General features: G+C 36.0%; 1 protein-coding gene across 1 annotated transcript in view; it reads left to right on the forward strand.

The window, feature by feature from the left end:
• USP34 (ubiquitin specific peptidase 34) overlaps window positions 1–20,148 on the forward strand; it is a 161,701-nt gene that overhangs the window by 112,521 nt on the left and 29,032 nt on the right. Inside the window, exons 43-61 of the mRNA XM_070932221.1 lie at window positions 1,958–2,121; window positions 3,522–3,587; window positions 5,067–5,213; window positions 5,296–5,352; window positions 5,495–5,572; window positions 6,112–6,206; window positions 6,365–6,537; window positions 9,229–9,382; window positions 9,751–9,829; window positions 10,414–10,467; window positions 10,568–10,663; window positions 12,599–12,663; window positions 12,757–12,832; window positions 12,931–12,978; window positions 15,135–15,200; window positions 17,797–17,877; window positions 19,116–19,201; window positions 19,642–19,810; window positions 19,971–20,045. Of these exons, the coding sequence (XP_070788322.1) occupies window positions 1,958–2,121; window positions 3,522–3,587; window positions 5,067–5,213; window positions 5,296–5,352; window positions 5,495–5,572; window positions 6,112–6,206; window positions 6,365–6,537; window positions 9,229–9,382; window positions 9,751–9,829; window positions 10,414–10,467; window positions 10,568–10,663; window positions 12,599–12,663; window positions 12,757–12,832; window positions 12,931–12,978; window positions 15,135–15,200; window positions 17,797–17,877; window positions 19,116–19,201; window positions 19,642–19,810; window positions 19,971–20,045 (1,829 nt within the window). The remainder of the gene's footprint in view (window positions 1–1,957; window positions 2,122–3,521; window positions 3,588–5,066; window positions 5,214–5,295; window positions 5,353–5,494; window positions 5,573–6,111; window positions 6,207–6,364; window positions 6,538–9,228; window positions 9,383–9,750; window positions 9,830–10,413; window positions 10,468–10,567; window positions 10,664–12,598; window positions 12,664–12,756; window positions 12,833–12,930; window positions 12,979–15,134; window positions 15,201–17,796; window positions 17,878–19,115; window positions 19,202–19,641; window positions 19,811–19,970; window positions 20,046–20,148) is intronic.

The raw sequence follows: 20,148 nt of genomic DNA on the forward strand, positions 1-20,148 counted from the left end.
TCTTTGTATTTTTCCTTTAGGTTAAAAAATTTGTTAGGATGTTAATTAGATTTAGAAATATGTTAAAATATTATTGTATCCTTGTAAAAAGAGTGGCCGTATCAGGACCTACCAGAAGATGGGCAACCTATAAATTTAATCAATAAATAAAAGCAAAAAGCTTACCCATCCTTGAATATTCCTAATTAAAAAGTGTATTTGCAAGCACTTCAGCAGCCAGGAATATTTAGGTGGTTAAGGTGCTGCCATCTATTGCCCCATCTTCTCTAAGATTTTCTGACCATAATATTAGAAAATATTGATGTTCATTTTGATGGCTCTTATGTTTCATGTTTATTTGCAATTCTGATTCATCATAAACATTTTGATGCACTTTAATACATGTCGGAATCATGTTGAACTCAGTTTTGAATTGATAAAAGTCGTTTTTCTCCATTGAAGTTGCTTATTTTGATATGAAGCTGATGTATAATAGAATGTGCTAAAGAGATAGGAGATACTATGGACCCCGAATGAAATGCAGTTGATAGGAGTTCTACTTTAATTTTACCAAGTTTCCTCTTGGGGCATCATCCTTTTATCATTTCCTAGTGCCAAGTGAAATAGTTTATATTCAGATCAAATATGAGATTTTTCTTTTCTGTCAAAATGAACAAATGGTTCCTCACTAAGTATTGGGACACAGAAATTATACTCTGGATTTTATGTGTCTGAGAAGTTATGCTTTTCATTCTTCTAGGCAGAAAAGAAAAAAATTGTTTTCCACGCTCAAATAGAAATTGAGAGTGCGCTGTCCTACTCTGAATAGTGTTGTAGAAAAATATAAATCAGCACTGTTGGGAAAAAAAGCTCAATACCATTTCTGTTAAGTGAGCCAGTTGTGTCAAATAAAGGATGTGTAAGAAATGGTCATGTAGAACAGGAGTCCACTAGGCTGTGGTTTATTTGCAACTGGGCTTCATGAGTGGTGGGCTGGCAAGTGCACACAGTTCCGTGTGAGCAGCAGACACCAGTGCTCACAGCCCCATTCACACGAATGAAGCTGTGCACGCCTGCCCCTCACACAAAACCACCACCACCCCCCATGCGCCAGGCCACCAACCCGGAAAGGGAACACTGATGTAGAAAACAAAGAACAAAAGAGAAATGAACTAAATCAGTATGTCTGCATCCTAGCTGTATCCACGATTGCTAGGTGCAACATACGTGAGAGATTTGTATTACTAAGCCCATCTTGAAGATATTTTTTGTAATATAGTTACATCCCTTCCAGTAAAATCAAAATGTTAATTGATATAAGGAAATGTTTAAAAGATTTCATGAACCAAAACTTAAAGAACTCAGGAATATTAATACAAAATGAAACCCAACATTATAAGCTCAAAACTAAATGGATGCCTAAAGTTTATTTTGATTAGTATAATAGCTTTTGAGCAAGAGGAGCCTAAAGAGAAAAATATACCAGACTTAAGTGCAAATTAAAAATATGATTTCAAAGTGCTTAATTGGCAGTAATGCAGAAAAGAAAATGCCAAACTGTAACATATCTTTCAACCGCTACTGTTACACTTTTTGCTTCAGACATAAATTAGCATCTTTTTCAGCAGGTACAATGGTCAGTTGGTAATGGTGATGATAATCGTAGTAGTAGTAATAATTATGATGGTGGTAATACCAATGATAATAATTTGGTTCTGAATTAAACCCAGTTCTTGAGAATCATTCTTATGGTAATTTATTGCTTTTAAGGTAGAACCTGCGTTCCAGAGGTAGCATATGAGTGGTTTACTCACGATCCCTTCAAAGAAGAGGGAGACGCTTTCATGAGAACATGACAAAATGTGGGATTTAAGAAGGGAGAATAGACACCCAACTGGTTTTATTCACCTAGAAGATTAAATAATTAATGATTTTAACATGTACTCAGAAATAAAATTACCTTAATATACAATTTCAGCTTCTCATGCACCTTATAAATGGGATTATTGGCCACATGATGATGTTAGAGCTGAATGCAGGTTTGTGGGATTAACCAACCTTGGAGCGACTTGTTACTTGGCATCAACAATTCAACAATTATATATGATTCCAGAAGCCAGACAAGCCATTTTTACTGCAAAGGTATGGCCTTTCACTTTTAACTTGATACGGATTTTAATATTTCAATTAATATCACTATAAAGTCAGTAAAAGTCAGTTTATTGAATGAATGACAGTTTTAAGCAACTTTTCCTGCAAAATAACCATCATGATAAAAGAGATTCTGGTAAAGCTGTCTGGGTCTACCTGAAAAAAAATTTATGGGTTAGATAAACATACAAAACCTAACATATAATAAAATAATTTTTTATGTTCACATATGTTCCCGTTTTAAAATTAGATCATTTGAACACAGTACTATCAGAATGGTGCTCATTCCAGTGTTATTTACTATAAGAGTATAAGATGCATTTCCACCCCCTAAAAGAGGGTGGAAATGTTGGTGTGTCTTATACACAGAATACAGCCATTTTTGGCCTCGCAAAGCCCCGTCCCGTGTGGAAAAACAGGCCTGTTTTTTGCCAAAACAGGGCGCACAGAGGGTTTGGGAGGCCTGCAGATTGCTCCTGGGGGCTGGGAAGGGCAAAAACATGACGTGTGTGGGGTTTGGGAGGCCAAAAATGGGCCTGTATTTCACAAAAACGGGGACGTTTTTGCTCTCCCCAGCCTTCAGGAGCATTTTGCAGGCCTGCCAAACCCTCTGCACAAAAATGGGACACGCAGAGGGTTTGGGAGGCCTGCAGAGTGCTCCTGGGGGCCGGGGAGGGCAACAACTTTTTTTTCGTTGCTTGCCTCTTCGAAATCTTGGTGCATCTTATACACCGGTGCATCTTATAGTCAGAAAAATACGTTAGTTAATATATGGACACAAAAATAAAAGTGGGAGTATATTTTATGAAAATGGATATTATGCTTGTTCTTTGAACAAAAGAAAAATTCGCATATTTTAATTCCAGTTTTTAATTTTTAATTTCATTGATACTCTTAAGTTTGCAACTTTAAAATAAATACTAAATCTCCTAATTGTGTTTTATTATAAATTAAGTGGAAAGCTATATCATAAGTTTTAAACTTTAAAAGTTTTGAAAACTTTTTTTGTTTAAAATTTAAAGAAGGGCCTGATGAGATGGTTCTGTCAATTGGCCTGGAGACTCCAGAGTGATACAGAGCCCATCAAGTGGCTTGTCTGATTATTGTCACTGGGGGTGGGGGGTGTTATTGCTTATTTTATTGAGGTTTTATCCTTGTAAATTGCCCGGAGTCACTGAGAGTGAGTTGGGCAGCCATATAAATTTAGTTAAATAAATAAATACACTTTCTAGAATGGTTTTAAGTAGGTTTCTTGTAAAATGCTGTAATTTTTTAAACATTTGTAATAAAAAGATTTTTTAAAAGTACTGTTTACTAACTTCACAAAACCAATTTTATGTGTTTTCTTTCCATTTCAACTTTTTCCTTCATGTATTATTTTTTAAAAAAAGTATTCTGAGGATATGAAACACAAGACTACTCTTTTAGAACTTCAGAAAATGTTCACGCATTTAATGGTAAGTTTTAAAAATCTTTCCAAAGATATGTCTTTATGATAACTTATACCAGATAAAATATCTTAATGGCCTTAGTATTTAAACCTTTTTATTGACTTTCTGTAATCCAAGCATCAGTGAGCTCTCCCTGAAGTTCACTGTCAGATCCTTGAAAAAAATGGGCAGGAATGGAAACCTCCATCCACCTTTGCTTCCATATTGAATGTTCACAGATACTCATATCTGGACTGTTTTGTTGATTTTTGTTTTCTTTACACAAGTTGTCTCTTTCAAGGCAGAAAAAGAAAGAAATAAAGAAATGAAAATTAAAGTTAAATCTTATTGGACTGAAGTTACAGAATTTGAATGGCCCACAGCAATTGTTTTTGATTTTCCTTACACCTTTATGCATGCAGAATATTTGTATAATTGTCTCTTTTCCCAGTACTGGAAGTTTTTCTTTTTTTCCCCATATGGAGGCAACCATTGGTAGTGCAGCATAAGCATTGAAAAAAAGTCAGTTGTGCAATTTGTGTGTGGTATATGCAGAATGCAGACTCAAGGAGAGAGAATTATGCTCTTAAAAGAGGTTCTCACTTGGAACCCACAACAGTATTTCGTAGGAGCTGAATACTCCCGTAGGAGCTGAAATCCACAGGCCCAGTGGATCTCGAGCCACAGTTGGGCTTGGTTGGTAGGCTAAATAGTTGGCACTCCATGGCCTCTTGCACTGTTCAGTACTGTTGCCCAAGGACCTGTGTTCACTCTTATGCTCTGTAGCAGCTTCTGCTTCAGACTGTCCCATATCTGGGACGTTTGGAGGTAAAGACTGGTCAGTGAAGATGGGCCAGGTTCTTGGCACTGGGAAGGAGATTAAAGGAGGGTTCTGATAACTCTTCTTTGAGAGGTCTCTCTGAGCAAGGAGAAGGAAAGGCTTGCGAGCAAGATCTTACTGCCAGGCAAAGTAGGGAGGAAAGACTCTATGGAAGGCAAAGAGGAAGAAAAGGGAAAGTGAATGAAAAAAATAAGGCAAGGAGAGATAAGAAATAGACTTGCAAAAAAAGAAAAGGTTGCACAGTCCTTAGTGGAATGGCTATACTAAATATTATCCTATAAAGATTCTGATAAGCAAACAAGTATACTGGGTGCATGATTTTCAATTTCTCACATTGATTCTATCAGTAGAGGTTAGTAAGCTATTAGAATACTCCATTCTATCTGTAGCTGATTGGTCTTCCACATGCCAAAACTATAAGCCAAGAGCATTTCTTGTGCTATGATTATTGTGAGCGGAACTATGTTAGTATCCTGATTACCTTAACAAACAGACTATAGACTGAACTTTCTACTTCATTTTATTCCTATGGCAAACAAAAGGAGCCAGATCAGAAGCAGTTCATAAGCAGACTTAGCCATACTAACAACTTTTGACAAACACATGAACCACTTGTTGTGTGTTCTTAACAATTAATTGCTTGTTTTCCTGTCTTCTAAACAAAGGAAAGTGAATGCAAAGCATATAATCCAAGGCCATTCTGCAAAACCTACACCATGGATAAACAGCCACTAAATACTGGTGAACAAAAGGACATGACAGAATTTTTTACAGATCTTATAACAAAAATTGAGGAAATGTCTCCAGAATTGGTAAGTCTACAGAAATATTTTTTTTAACGTGCTTGAAACAATTCTCCTTATTTTGACTGAAATTAATTTCATTCATTCACAGAAGAATACTGTGAAAAGCTTGTTTGGAGGTATTATCACAAACAATGTTGTTTCTCTGGTGAGTTCATACTTTTACTGTCCATTGTTCCCTTCAACTAGTTTTTTTTTTAGGAGGGGGGTGGGAGTGCAAGTATTAGTTTTATATTTACAGATTCCTATTGATACTGTTGGTTTGATCTGTTATGACTGTTATTATTTAGGACTGTGAACATGTTAGCCAAACTGCTGAAGAATTCTATACAGTAAGATGTCAAGTAGCAGATATGAAGAATATTTATGTAAGTAAAACCATAGCAATAACATTGCAGATCTCTTGGCTATTTGAGATCTCCTAAATAGCATTATATCAAATAAAATTGTTATGTTCTTTAATGGTATTCCTTGTTTTGAATGACAATGCCTCAGAAATCTCTGGATATGCTCTTTCCAGTACCTGGGAACACAAATGTTATTTTCTTCTGAATCAGATCATTGTTTCATTTAGGTCAGTATTGTCAATGATGAAGATCAAAACACCCTAAAATTTCAAGTAATAATTTTTCCTCTCTACTTTCAACTACTCTCAAGTTTCAAACTGTATCTGATTTTGCTTTTTAGGGGGGAAAATGTGCATAGCAGTGGCAGACCTAGTTGTATATGTTTGCGTCAGTAGCTTTATGATATTTTTTGCCCCCAGAAACTTCGTCATGTTCGGCTCCTTAAATTAATAATTTAATAGCATTTTTGTTAATACCTATTTAAGAAATAAATTTGAATAATGAATTATTATTGTAAATTCCTTTACTTTAAATGAACTTTCCTTATGTATTATATATAGGAATCTCTTGACGAAGTTACTATTAAAGATACCCTGGAAGGTGATAACATGTATACTTGTTCACACTGTGGGAAAAAAGTACGGGCTGAAAAAAGGTAAAATGGGAGGAAGAAAGGTTTGAGTTTAGTCTGATTTAATTTGCTAAATATTAAATACATCATGTTCCTAAATACTGTGTACTTATACTCTAAATATATGATGCTTTGAAAGTAGGGTAAGGCATTAAAGAATAAATATTTTGTTCTGGTTCTAGGGCATGTTTTAAGAAATTACCTCGAATCTTAAGCTTTAATACAATGAGATACACTTTTAACATGGTTACTATGATGAAGGAAAAGGTCAACACACACTTCTCATTTCCTTTACGTTTGGATATGACCCCTTATACTGAAGATTTTCTCATGGGAAAAAATGACAGAAAAGAAGGTATTTGATTTTATTCATCTTCAAATTTTTTCTACTAAATCTGTTGACCATTTTAACCAATTTGCATGACATTTTTGGATAATATTGGGCAGTTATCATGGAGGGATAAGCAGAAGTCATATTGATTTTAAAAAGCTAGTGCTTTCTGAGCTTTTGACATAGATATTGGAAAGTTCAGTAGGTCACCATCTCTCTCTCCCCCCTTATGGGAAAAAGTAACATCTGGAGAAATGAGTAGCAGAGGCTGGCGGGCATCAGTGAATGTAACACTATATTTTCAGAATGACATGGCTGACATGATTTTCCTCAAGAAAGCCCTTAGACCCTTGCCGTTTGTTGTTCATTGCTTTCCACTCTCCCAAGTGAAATGTTTTATTTTCCACTGGTGGAGGGAGAGATTGTCTGGGAAGGCAGGGTTATAGTGTAGTATATTGGTAGGTCTTACTCTGCCTCTGAAAATGCCAGCCACAGCTGCTGGTGAAATGACAGAATGAAAGAAGGTCATTCAGCCTGAAATCTCATCACTGCTTCAGGATTAGCATGCAGTTTGAAGCTCCTGCAACTGAAGTATACATTCAAAAATTTCTGCTGAATTTATTAGTTTATATTTGTTTGTATATTCATTATCAATTATGCCATGCTGATATAGTCCTCAGTTTATGACTGTTGCTTCATTGACCATTTTTTTTTTTTTTTTTAATTTGATTTATATGCCGCCCTTCTCCGAAGACTCAGGGCGGCTTACAATGTGCTCAGCAATAGCCTTCATCCTTTTGTATATTTTATACAAAGTCAGCTTATTGCCCCCACAAACTGGGTCCTCATTTCACCTACCTTAGAAAGGATGGAAGGCTGAGTCAACCTTGAGCCTTGGCGAGATTCGAACCCTGCAGTAATTGCAGGCAGCTGGTCTTAAGCAGCTTAATAACAGGGTGCCTCAAACCCTTGTACTACCAAGGCTCTTGAAATTTGAAATTACGATGGTGCTGAACAAATAGACGTAAGAACTCTACCTAAAGTTATAGCCATTGCAGTGTCTCCACCATTATGTGATGAAAAGTTGGACAGCCATTTGTTCCACTTCTCCCAAAAATTTCTGAAAGAGTGCTCAGTTGTTGTGCCAATCAAGTAACTTTTCAGAAGAGCATGATTTTTGAAAGTAAGCAAAGTGTAACCAGGTAGAGAGGAGATAAAGCTTGTTTGGCATCTAGAGGGCAGGGGAAGCAGGTGCCCAGGAGGATGAGAAGCAGGTCTGAGACCTTTGGGACAAGGCCAGCTAGGAAGCAGGTCCACAGCCTATAGAATCCAAAGGGGCGGAAGCTGTGCAAAGGGTGCCTCAGGAAGTAAGAAAAGCCTTAGGAGGTCCAGTCAGGTCACGTGTGAAGTAGGAAGGTGCTGCATTTTGGGCCTAAGCCTGCACTGAGCTTCCCCCACATCCTATGGCATCTCATATTCCACTTAACAACCACAATAGGGAGAGTTAGGATTGCGGTCATTGGGTAAGATTGTTAGTGGGTGCTTCACTAAATGACCACAATGAGTTAAAACTAATTACAGGTTCAATTATGATCGTAAATCAAGGACTACCTATAGTGGAATGCAGCCACTTGTACTCCAGCAGTATAGCCAGCAGTGTTTATCATATTCCTGCAACTTTTCCTCCTTCCCCTGTCACTCTTGTCGCTGATATTGTTGTTGATGTGCACCTGTTCAGTGACAGATTACTAATTAGTATTAGCACGTGTTCTAGCACTGATTCTGTATATATATCAGAGGTGTCTAATCCTCACAGGGCTTTGACCATCAGCAGTTGCTGTTGCCACTATACTTTATCAGCAGCAGCAGAGTGAGGAAAGCAGCAGCCGGAAGAGAGAATTATGTGTCCCTGTACTAAACCACAAAGCAGATTTTTGAAAGCCTCTTATTTCCCACATGTTCTAACAATGATAGAGCTATTACACATTCATATATGTTCTTTCAGCTATTAGTACTGATAATGGAGATGGATCCCTTCCTCAATTCAAGGAATTAATTATGAACCTTTCTAAAAGATAGTCTGTGCCTGGAGAGCTTCCTTTTATTTCCCTTTTTGCCATGCTGCAAAATGGGGATTCTATAGATCTGTACATTGTGCCAAATATTGTGCCAAATATTTGTAAGGAAGGGGATATATTCTGCTTCTTTATAAATAACCCAAGGTCTGGGTTCTCTAGAGGCAATAATTTGTTTTTTGTTTTCTCCCTTGTTGTCTTCTAGATTTTACCTGATTTTATTTTGTCATTTGATTCTTTAAATTAAAATCAATAAATGGGAAACACGTTACATGTTGCAAAGTAAAACACCACATATCAGGAAGAACACCTTAGTTCCTAATAGTCTAAAGGCATTTTTTAAGGAAATACAAATTGGTGGATATCTGCTTCCTGTGACACTATTCCTATTATCCCAGAAATAAGTTAAGGCGATAAATCATATCTGGGAGATAAAGGAAATGATGGGGGTTATCTTGCTGATTTACATTAAATGGGAATTCTATAAATGTTGTTGAAGATAGGCTGGGAAGTTCTCGTTCAAGAATTGTGCCTTAATAGCAGTATATTTAAAGTCTCTCTTCAAAATATATTGTAAAATAAATGTTACCTTTAAGGGCTAGGACAATAAGATACTAAGTTTTGTAATATATTATTTTAGGTTTCAAGGACGATGGCAGTAGTTCAAAGGAGACCAAGAGTTATGAGTATGATTTGATAGGTGTAACTGTCCATACAGGAACTGCTGATGGGGGGCATTACTACAGCTTTATCCGAGATATTGTTAATCCACACGCTTACAAAAACAACAAGTGGTAAGTTATGAATGTTTAGTAAAATACTTGATTAATGGTAGGCTATAATTTGTCAGTTGTATCTCAGAAAATGAGAGGTTTGTTTTTGTTTCTGGATAAACTTGTTGTGTCTTTGCAAAATTAGTCACCAACATTATTTCATTAAGATTTCAGGCATTTATTCTGTCCCAGCTTTAGTAGCAATGGCTGAATATTTCATCTTACTACCGTAGTAGATAGGATTGTACTTATTTGCTTGAATTTTGTTACTTGTAATATTATAGCAAACTTAAGAACTTCACTGAATTTCACCTTCATTTATCTTCAGTACAGTGAATATTTTAGTTTTGTATGAATCAACCTAATACCCAATGTTTTGCATTTTCTAGGTATCTGTTCAATGATGCTGAAGTAAAGCCGTTTGATTCTGCTCAGTTGGCTTCTGAATGTTTTGGTGGAGAAATGACAGTGAGTTGTAATATTTTTAATACTATTTAAAAGGAACATGTGTTGTTGCAGGCTATGTTAATGTTACCTCACCTTGTTATTTCATTGCATATCCACTACAATCAGCAACTAGCTCAGAAAGTCTCTGGCTTGACAGCCTGGGAGACAAATGAAAGAAAGGAAAATTGAAAAAAAAACAACAACCCAAGTTTGCAAATTTTTAAAAAAATTACCCAAGTAGGATGCAATGAAGCTTTCAAAACATTCTTGATCATAGACTATGGAAGTGAGGTTCCAATACACACTTAAAATACATTCATCTATTCACTGACTTTAATAATAGATAATTATCTATTATTCAGTTCATTACATTTCCATATATTACTGTCGCAACAACTTGTAATTATAATTGTATGCATAAGACAGTCCTACATAAGAGACAATTATCATACTATTGTATTCAGTACTAAATTATAGAAAATTGTACATATCCATTCAACCAAATTAAATTTGCAATGTGTGATGTGAAGTAGTGTTAATATTTGTACAGTTATCAGAAACAATACAAAGAAAATGTATTCCTTCTAAAATATTTTTTTTTCCAGACGAAAACCTATGACTCTGTCACCGATAAATTTATGGATTTCTCTTTTGAAAAGGTACCTAATTTTATATGTTAATTTAGACAATATCATCTTTCAATTATCTTCCTCTTTTCTGATATCAATGAAGTGTTGGCTTTTTGTTTTCTTCCCTCAGACTCACAGTGCATACATGCTCTTCTATAAACGAATGGAACCAGAAGAAGAAAATGGCAAAGATTATACATTTGATGTTTCTTCTGAATTACTAGAAGTATGTGCTTCCTATAATTATAAATTATTATACTTCAAACAACACAAATTTATAATGATTCTGATTCAGATTTTACCATTAGTTTGTCCAAGGAAAAATTGATTATTTGTCAAACATTGTGATGTAATGTAGCAGGACTTTAAATTCTTACTGTACTTGGTGCTCCACCTATTTACTTTTAGTTTGCATTTTTCCCCCTGTGCTCTGATATCCCATATGGAACATTACGCAATGACATGAATTAGACACAGAGTCATGCTTGACAGCTGGTTATATAATAGACAGAATTCTTAGTTTGGGCTAATTTGGGCGAGTTTTCATTGTATCAAAATGGCATCATTTAAAAAAAAATTCCGAGTAGACCAAGGGAAAAAGGGCTCTTTTTCATATTTATTTCATTAAATTATTAGTAATATCAATGCCTATTAAGTGGATAATTAATATTACTAAGCATTATCATATTTTACTATATAGTGTATAGCACATTTGAAATGAAAATGTTAAGATAAGAATGTGCATCAAAAAGCATTATTGCTCTGTTGTTGGGCTCTTCCATTTAGATCAGAGATGTCATACTGGATTTCTTCGAGGGCCGGATCAGCATTGTAGTTCTCCTCCGTAGGCCGGTGGAGAATGGAGGACAGATGCCTCCTGCAGCACCCTGCTGGCCAAACGGGGTGCAGGGGGTCTATGCGCAGCCCCCCTGCACCTCATTTTCACCCTCTATAGCCTCCTGCAGCACTCTGCTGGCTGGAAAACAGGCCGGAAAATGGCAGAGTGCTGCAGGAGGCCATGGAGGGTGAAAACGAGACACGGGGTGGGGCACACATGGCCCATTTTAGCTGCCAGAGGCACCGCGGGCCAGTCCTTTAATATTTCCAGGCCGGCCCCATGGGCCAGATTTAAACACCCCGCAGGCCAGATCTGGCCCACGAGCCTTGAGTTTGACACCCCTGATTTAGATAAAACAGAAAGAACCTATAATTCAGTAAATCAGTAATGTTAATATTGTTAATATTAACATAAAGTCAGTTGGCTAAATGGAACTTTCCTTGATGTTATAGAACTCACAGAATTGGAGAGATCTTTTCCTTCCTTCCTTCCTTCCTTCCTTCCTTCCTTCCTTCCTTCCTTCCTTCCTTCCGTCCTTGGAGTTCCCAAAAGCATAAACAAAATTGAGTTAGCTGCATTATTGGTTGCCTCAGTATATGAAGGTTTTAGGTAGTCAATATATTATACCTTGGATTCTAAGAAAAGCTAAAGCCGTTAGTGAGGGAGAATGAGACCCTTTATTTCATCAGTCTTCATCTTCTATCTATCTGTCTATCATCTATCTATGTTTACTTATTTGTTGGTTTGTTTGCTGCCCATCTCACTGTCAAATGACTCTGGGCAACTTACAACAATATAAAAACATGATATAAAACAATAAGAAAATTAAAAAATTAAAAGCATTCAATGTTAACTATTAAAACATTAAAATTAAACATTTATTGATTTTATTGTAATTTCTTTGGTGATTGTTGTGAGCCAAAGTCACTGAGAGTTAAGTAGCATATAAATTTAATAAATTATCATTGTTATTGACTTCACAGTAGTAGGAACACACCCCAGCAGTTTGGAATAGGATACAGGGAATATTGTTTAGTTTACTTACTTAGGACGCTTTTTATTATTTAAATGAAGTTTCCATGAGAGAGAATACCAGTAGCATTTTATATAATGGCTAATTTTGAATTATGTTACATTTAAATAGAAAGATTTTTTTTTATTTATTAAATTTGTTTGCTGCCCATCTCTCCACAAGATTTTTATTTATTCAGTCAATCAATTTATATAGGTTAAGAAGTACTTACATTAGCTAGTAATTTATTTTTCATTCATCTCTGAATAGAGTAAATAGCTTTACCTGATTTTTTTCATTTTTCTCTTCAGTGGATATGGCATGATAACATGCAGTTCCTTCAGGATAAGAATATTTTTGAGCATACATATTTTGGGTAAGGTTTATATCAATTTATATTTTATTTAATAAATTCCAGGTTTTAAAAAGTGGGCGTAAAAACAAGTATTTGTGCATGTGTTTGTCCTAGATTTATGTGGCAGTTGTGTAGTAGCATCCCCAGCACATTACCAGATCCAAAAGCAGTTTCTCTGATGACAGCCAAGGTAGAGTATCTTACTGTCATATTACTTTCAAAACAAAACAAAACAGTGTTTTAGCTCTTGTTCAGGATAGTCTGTGACTATCAATTATTGTCTTACAGTTAAGCACTTCTTTTGTCCTTGAAACATTTATCCATTCAAAAGAAAAGGTATGTACCTGGATTTCCTATAACACAGTGTATATTTCTAACATTGATTAAGATAAACAGTCTTTTGCTTCACTGACTGAAAAATAAAGCAAAAATTATAATGAAATTTCAGTTCGTTTCAAACTAGATTATTTCATAGTCTAAACGAACCTTTGAGCTAATACAGGTAGACCTTTCTTAGCATCTACTTTGTGTAGCAACCATTTAAAGTTAGGAAGGTGTAGAAAAAAAAAGTTTGTGACCAAGATGTTTTCATCTTGTAGTTATGATGGCACTGAATAAAGGGAGCTTACAACTGGTTCTCAGAATTCTGGCTGTCATAGTGTCCCTGCTCACATGATTGTGTTCTGGGGTTTGGATACCTAGCTCACAATTACAACACCACAGTAATCCATGATCACTATTTGTAACCTTCATTACCAGTTTCCCACAAGCAAAGATTAAAGTCATTCACATAAGTCACTCACACTGCTTTTTCTTCTGAAGAGCCCCACTATGGTGTATGAGATCACAGGCATCTTGTAATGGTGGCTCATTGGTTAGAATGCAGTATTGCAGACTAATGCTCCCACTGCCAGGAGTTCAGTCATGACCAGTTCAAGATTGACTCAGCCTTCCATTCTTCCAAGATCAGTAAAATGAGGATCCAGATTGTTGAAGGCAATAGGTTGACTCTGTAAACTGCTTACACAGAGGGCTATAAAGCACTCTGAAGTAGTAGATAAGGCTAAATGCTAGTGCTAAGTCCTAGTTCGTAGTATACCCCCTGTATTCTCTGCATTGCCCACTCTTGGCCCTTGCTGGCCCACCGACGGCAACATCCATTCTCCCAAAGTTCTCACACACCAGCCTGTTTACCTAGGACTCTGATCACATGAAAGCTTCCCTTAATGGCCCATGTGATCTCTTACAATGGCAACTGGGACTGTCAGGATTGACATTGCTAAGCAATGTGATCATATGACATAACACTTTATGACTTTATTGCTTCGGCAATGGAAATTCTGGTCCCAAATTCCATTTTAACCTAAGAACTACCTGGCCAGTCAGATAGTATACATTGTCCTATGCTTTACTCATTCCCCCACTCCCCATCACAGACTGGAATGATTGGAGATGAAAGTATTACAAGAGAGTAACCAGGCATATGATGGGGAATACACATTGACAAGAATTCATTGATGCCAGCTGTTTACTTACAGCTCTTGGGGTTGCTAGCCACATGTATGTTAGGCAGACAGCCAGTGTATTTGCCACTGTATACTTGTTTACTCTCTTGTAATTTTTTTCTCCAATCTCTCCAGTGCCTGACCTTTGTTTTTCTTCTCCTCACAGCCCCTACTACACTAGGTCAGGGGTGGGCAAATGTGGCTCTTTTACAGCCTGTGGACTTCAACTCCCAGAATTCCCGAGACAGCTTGGCTGTCTCAGGAATTCTGGGAGTTGAAGTCCACAGGTTGTAAAAGAGCCACATTTGCCCATCCCTGCACTAGGTAATCAGTACATTGCCAGTACGTTGTTCTGATGTGCATTCCTCATTGTATACCTGCTTACTCTCTTTTAATCTCTTCTCCAGTAAATATGAATACACACATTAATTCCATTCTAGCTAAATTATCTAGCACTGAGGTAAGCATTCCAAAAGGCAAAGGAATTGGAAAAAAGCTGTAGTAAAAATGTAAGCCCAGTTGCAGTTAAGTGATAGATATTTAGTCATTTAGTTATTTATTGAAAACATTTATATAACTGCCCACCTGATAACAAATTCTGAGAGGCCCCCAATATTCCACTTAGCAACTGAGCTCCAGTCCCAATTGTGGATGCTAAACAAGGACTACCTGTATGGACAAATTTGATTTCCTTAGCCTAGGATAGGATATCTTAACTTTGACAAATTAACCATTATGTAACATAAGATCTTATTATTCTTATTTTATTCTATAAATAAACGTGATACAATATTATGTCATCTTTAAACAGATGAGTTGACTATGTGTTTTATTAAACCTCAAAACCAAATCACTATCCATTTTGTGGGTCTGGGGAAGGTGGGAGGGTACTGCTGAAACCATCACTGCATCATACTTATTGCTTTTAATGTTATGTAACTGAAGAAAAAAATTATGTGCTTCAGTTTGAATGTTTACTTCCTTTAGCCCACAATGCTTCAGTGGATTGAACTGTTAACTAAGCAATTTAACAACAGCCAAGCTGCTTGTGAGGTAAGACAAAAATGAAGAATTAAGTGAAATACACAAGTTAGCAAACCTTATCCTTTTTGTGTTTCGTAACTTAGGAAGGATAAATGTATGGATTTGGTAATGTGCTAAAGACATTATGCTGTATAAAATAAGAAAAAAGTGTTTCATAAAACCATGCCAGCTTTAGCTACAAATCTAGTTAAATAGAAGTTTTGTTTTCATTTTGTATGTAATGTACTTATAATTGTCTATTTGTACACTGCCTAGATTAGTCTGAGAGAGATGGGTGGTTTTTTAAAAATATGATATATAAAAATATAAACTTTGATCAGTTATTTTAATAGTAAATGTTTAGTTTTACTGGATTAAACATAGTGAACATGGTGAATGCAGAAAAAACTTGGTTTCCTAAATTAGTACAGCTGGTTTGTTCAAAATTTGAGAGCCCCATAATAATTACCTTTTTATCTTTGTTGTGGAGCAAAAGCTTTCTGATACATGACTGCCTAAAAAGAAGGGAATTTTTTTCATTAATTCATAGGTAAGGCAGCCAACTATAACGGGGTGTTAAACTCGCGTCATCACATTGTTGTCACATGACGTATTACAACTTTTTCCCCTTTCACTAAAACGGGGGTGGGGATGGCCAATGTGTGATGCATCTGGCCCGCAGGCCGCAAGTTTGGCACCCCTGAAATATAAGAACAATATTTTGATAAGCTTTCTATTTATTATATGTCATAATTCATCTAGCATCCCATTGTTAGTATCCTTCAATAATGTTATTTACAGTGCATTCAGAAAGTATTCAGGTCCCCTTCACTTTTTTCAATTTTGTTATTCTGCAGCCTAATTCTAAAGTTGTTGAAATTCATTTTTATCTCATTAATCTATACTCAGTACCCCATAATGACAAAATAAAAACAGAATTTTAGAAATGTCTATAAATTTATTAAAAAGAAAAAAACTGAAATATCACATTGTCATAAATATTCAGACCCTTCACTCAGAACTTTGTTGAAGCACCTTTGGCAGCAATTACTTGATTCTTTTTCGGTATGACTTGACAAGCTTTGCACACCTGATTGGGGGATTTTCTGCCATTCTTCCTTGCAAATTCTCTCAAGCTCAATCAGGTTGGATGGCGACGGTTAGAGGACAGTCACTTTCAGGTCCCTCCAGAGATGTTCAATAGGGTTCTAGTCAGGGCTGGGTCACTCTAGGACATTATCAGAGTTGTCCTTAAGCCACTCCTGTCTTGGCTGTGTGCTTCAGATCATTGTCATGTTTGGAAAGTGAATCTTTGACCCAATCTGAAGTCCTGAAAACTGTGGAACAGGTTTTAATTGAGGATATTCCTGTACTTTGCTCCATTCAGCTTTCCCTCAATCCTGACCAGTCTCTGCTGCTAAAAAAACACCCCCACAGCATGATGCTTCTACGACCGTGCTTCTCTGTTGGGATGATATGACTGGTGATGAGTTGTGCCTGATTTCCTCCAGACATAATGCTTAGAATTGAGGCCAAACAGTTCGGTCTTGTTTCATCAGACCAGAGAGTCTTATTCCTCACAGTCTGAGACCTTCAGGTGGTTTTTTTCAAACTCCTAGTGACTGTCATGTGTTTTGCACTGACGAGAGAGGCTTCTGTCTAGCCACTCTGCCATGAAGCCCAGTGGAGGGCTGCAGTGATGGTTGTCCTTTTGGAATTCTGTCCAATCTCCACACAGAATCTTTGGAGCTCAGTCAAAGTGACCCACGGGTTCTTGGTTACCTCTCTTACTAAGGCCCTTCTTCCCTGATTGCTCAGTTTGACTGGCATTCAGCTCTTGGAATAGTCCTGTTGTGCCAAACTTCTTCCATTTGAGAATTATGGAGGCCACTGTGCTCTTAGGAACCTTCAGTACAGCAGAAATTTTATTGTAGCCTTCCCCAGATCTGTGCCTTGCAGTAATCCTGTTTCTGAACTCTGCAGGCAATTCCTCATGGCTTTTGCTCTGCTACAATATGCACTGTCAGCTGTGAGACCTTCTATAGAGAGGTGTGTGCCTTTCCAAAACAATTTAATTTACCACAGGTTGACTCCAAGGTGTAGAAAAATGTCAGCAACAATCAAGAGAAATGGGAGGCACCAGAGCTAAATTTCAAATGTTGTTGCAAAGGCTCTGAATATTTATGTCAATATGATATTTCAGTTTTTTTCTTTTTAATATAAATTTACAGACATTTCTGAACTTCTATTTTCACTTCGTCACTCTGGGGTACTCAGTGTAGATTAATAAGAAAAAATGAATTTCAACAACTGTAGAATCAGGCTGCAGCATAACAAAATTGACAAAAGTGAAGGGTCTGAATACTTTCTGAATACACTGTAGGTGGCGTGAACTTAGAAAGTAGGACAACTATCACCCTTGGCCTTCATTTTTTCAAACAGCTGTGAAAAATTGTTTTTTTTTCTCCTTCCCAACTATGCAGATATTTACTGGAATACTTTTGGAGTTCTACTTAAGTTGTTTAAGCAATGATAATAAAATATGCTATGAATGTGTAGTAGAATAGAAAATGCTTTCATTATTAAGGAATATATGCTAAAATGTTACATATATATTTTTTCCCAGTGGTTTCTTGATCGTATGGCTGATGATGACTGGTGGCCTATGCAGATTTTAATTAAATGCCCCAATCAGATTGTAAGACAGGTAAGATAAAGCATAGTATGTGTCATTTGAAATGTTATTGCTTAGGGTTAGTTTCTTAAATTCACAGTATGAATTTTAACCATAAAACTCAACATGTTAGGTCAAATTGCTCTGGATACTATTACATATATTTGAGGTTTACTTCACATTCTTTGAGGCCTTCAGATGAAAAACATTATGGCAGTTTTTAGAAGGATTTCTGATAAACAATATAACAAAGTCTAAGTGTACGTGTGGACCTTGAAATTTAGTCTGCACACCAAAACAGATTCCAAATATTTTTAGGTGCATTTTTATTTGAATAAGAGGCCCCATTACACATTACAAATAGCTTATGTCTAATTTAATTTAATTTAAAAACCTGAACTTCTCTCCCAGTAGTGTTTTGCCATTCAACCAGAGGAGCTGCTACCTGAAGAATGAGGCCTAAGGCAATTTTGTATATGGAAATGCTGCCTCAATTTGGATTGTTGCAAATGCAATACCTCAGAAGTTATACTAAGGTCTTCTATGCAGTTCTAATAATTTTTTGTGCTGTTTCTGCAAAAAAAAAAAAAAAAAGCAAATACAGTCTTGGGCTGCACGAATTGAAGGTCCAAGACCAAAGGAAGTCATAATTCTTTTCTATATTGCCTTGGCCATATTCTTTTATAAAGGATATTGAAAAACTGGAATGTATGTAAAAGACAGCAGTCAAGATGATAAAGGGCTTAAAAAACTTGAGAAATGTTTGGAGGGGTTGGGTTTGTGTAGGCTGTAAGAACACAGGATAGTTGTCTTCAAATATCTGAAAAGCCATCACAAAGAAGACAATGTGATATTTTTCAGAGTTATTTCTGAAGACAATATAAAAACCAATGTGTTTAAATTAAATGGAAATAAATTATGTTTGGCCATCAGGAGAAATATTCTAATAAAAGCTGTTCCACAAAGAAACTGACTGTGTTAAAATGAGTCTCTGCATGGCTGTTTGTCAAGAATGCTACAATAATAAATTCCTTCATTGAGCAAGGGGCTGAACAAGTGTATATTGAAAGTCTTTTCTAATCTTCTATGATTAAATGATTTAAGATATAGTCTGTATAAAATAGTATTAATTGTGTAACATGAAGGCAAAATATCACTAATTCAATTATGAACTTTTCAACCAAATAATCCATGATCACTTTGTTTCTAAAGCTTTGTGAAAGCAATTATTTCTGTGACCCCAAGTAACCTTAAAGCTTATGACTTTACAGATGTTTCAGCGTTTGTGCATTCATGTGATTCAGCGGCTAAGGCCAGTCCATGCTCATCTCTACCTACAGCCAGGACTAGAAGACTGGTACATTTTCTTAAAACAATTCCATCTATTTCAAATATTTGTTTCGTAACACTAATTTTATCATATGTCAGTATTATACAAGTATACAAGTATATTGGGGGACATTTACATTGGTCTTTTATATCAGATAACATTTTATGTTACACTGTGATCAGAAAATAAATAGCAGTACAGTAAATTATAAATAATTTACCTTGGAGGATTATGGCATGCCTTTTCAATGTTACTATAGTTTTCAGTTCATGTAACTAAAAAGAATTTATTCATGGAGGTATAACCACAGCATGTACTGTATAGTAAAGTAAACACTGTTAACCATTTCACATGCTATCCTAAGTATAGTGCACTTTGCATAATGTAGGAAGTTGGAACAACTTTTCAGATTGATTTGCCTTCAGTGACTTCAATATACACTGATGAACAATGAAATGTATTTTCAGTTCAGATGACATGGATGGTCCTGTGGAAGATATTGGTAGTCGCTCATGTGTGACTCGTTTTGTGAAGACACTGTTGTCAATTATGGAACATGGTGTTAAACCTCACAGTAAACATCTCACAGAATACTTTGCCTTTCTTTATGAATTTGCCAAAATGGGAGAAGAGGAGGTGAGTGACATGAATTCTGCTGTTATATTTATTATTAGTTTGAGTGCCGTTAACATTTTTGTTATTTAATCTTTGTGTTTCTATGTTTATTACAAAAATCAATTTAGAGAGGAAGGAAGAATATAAACAGTTGTTATATTTTATATTCAATTATTTCCAGAGCCAGTTTTTGCTTTCTCTGCAAGCAATTTCAACAATGGTTCATTTCTATATGGGAACTAAAGGTCCTGAAAATGTAAGTCTGGAGTAATTTTTTATAGCCTAATTTCTCATTGGCACTTTAGTGGATAAGACCCAGTGTTTCAAGGAGGTGTTTCACGACTACTCTCACCTTTACT

This window comes from Pituophis catenifer, unplaced genomic scaffold (genome assembly GCF_029215685.1).
Source record: "Pituophis catenifer annectens isolate HBS135680 unplaced genomic scaffold, rPitCat1.0.hap2 SCAF_1, whole genome shotgun sequence".
Classification (NCBI taxonomy): Eukaryota; Metazoa; Chordata; class Lepidosauria; order Squamata; family Colubridae; genus Pituophis; species Pituophis catenifer.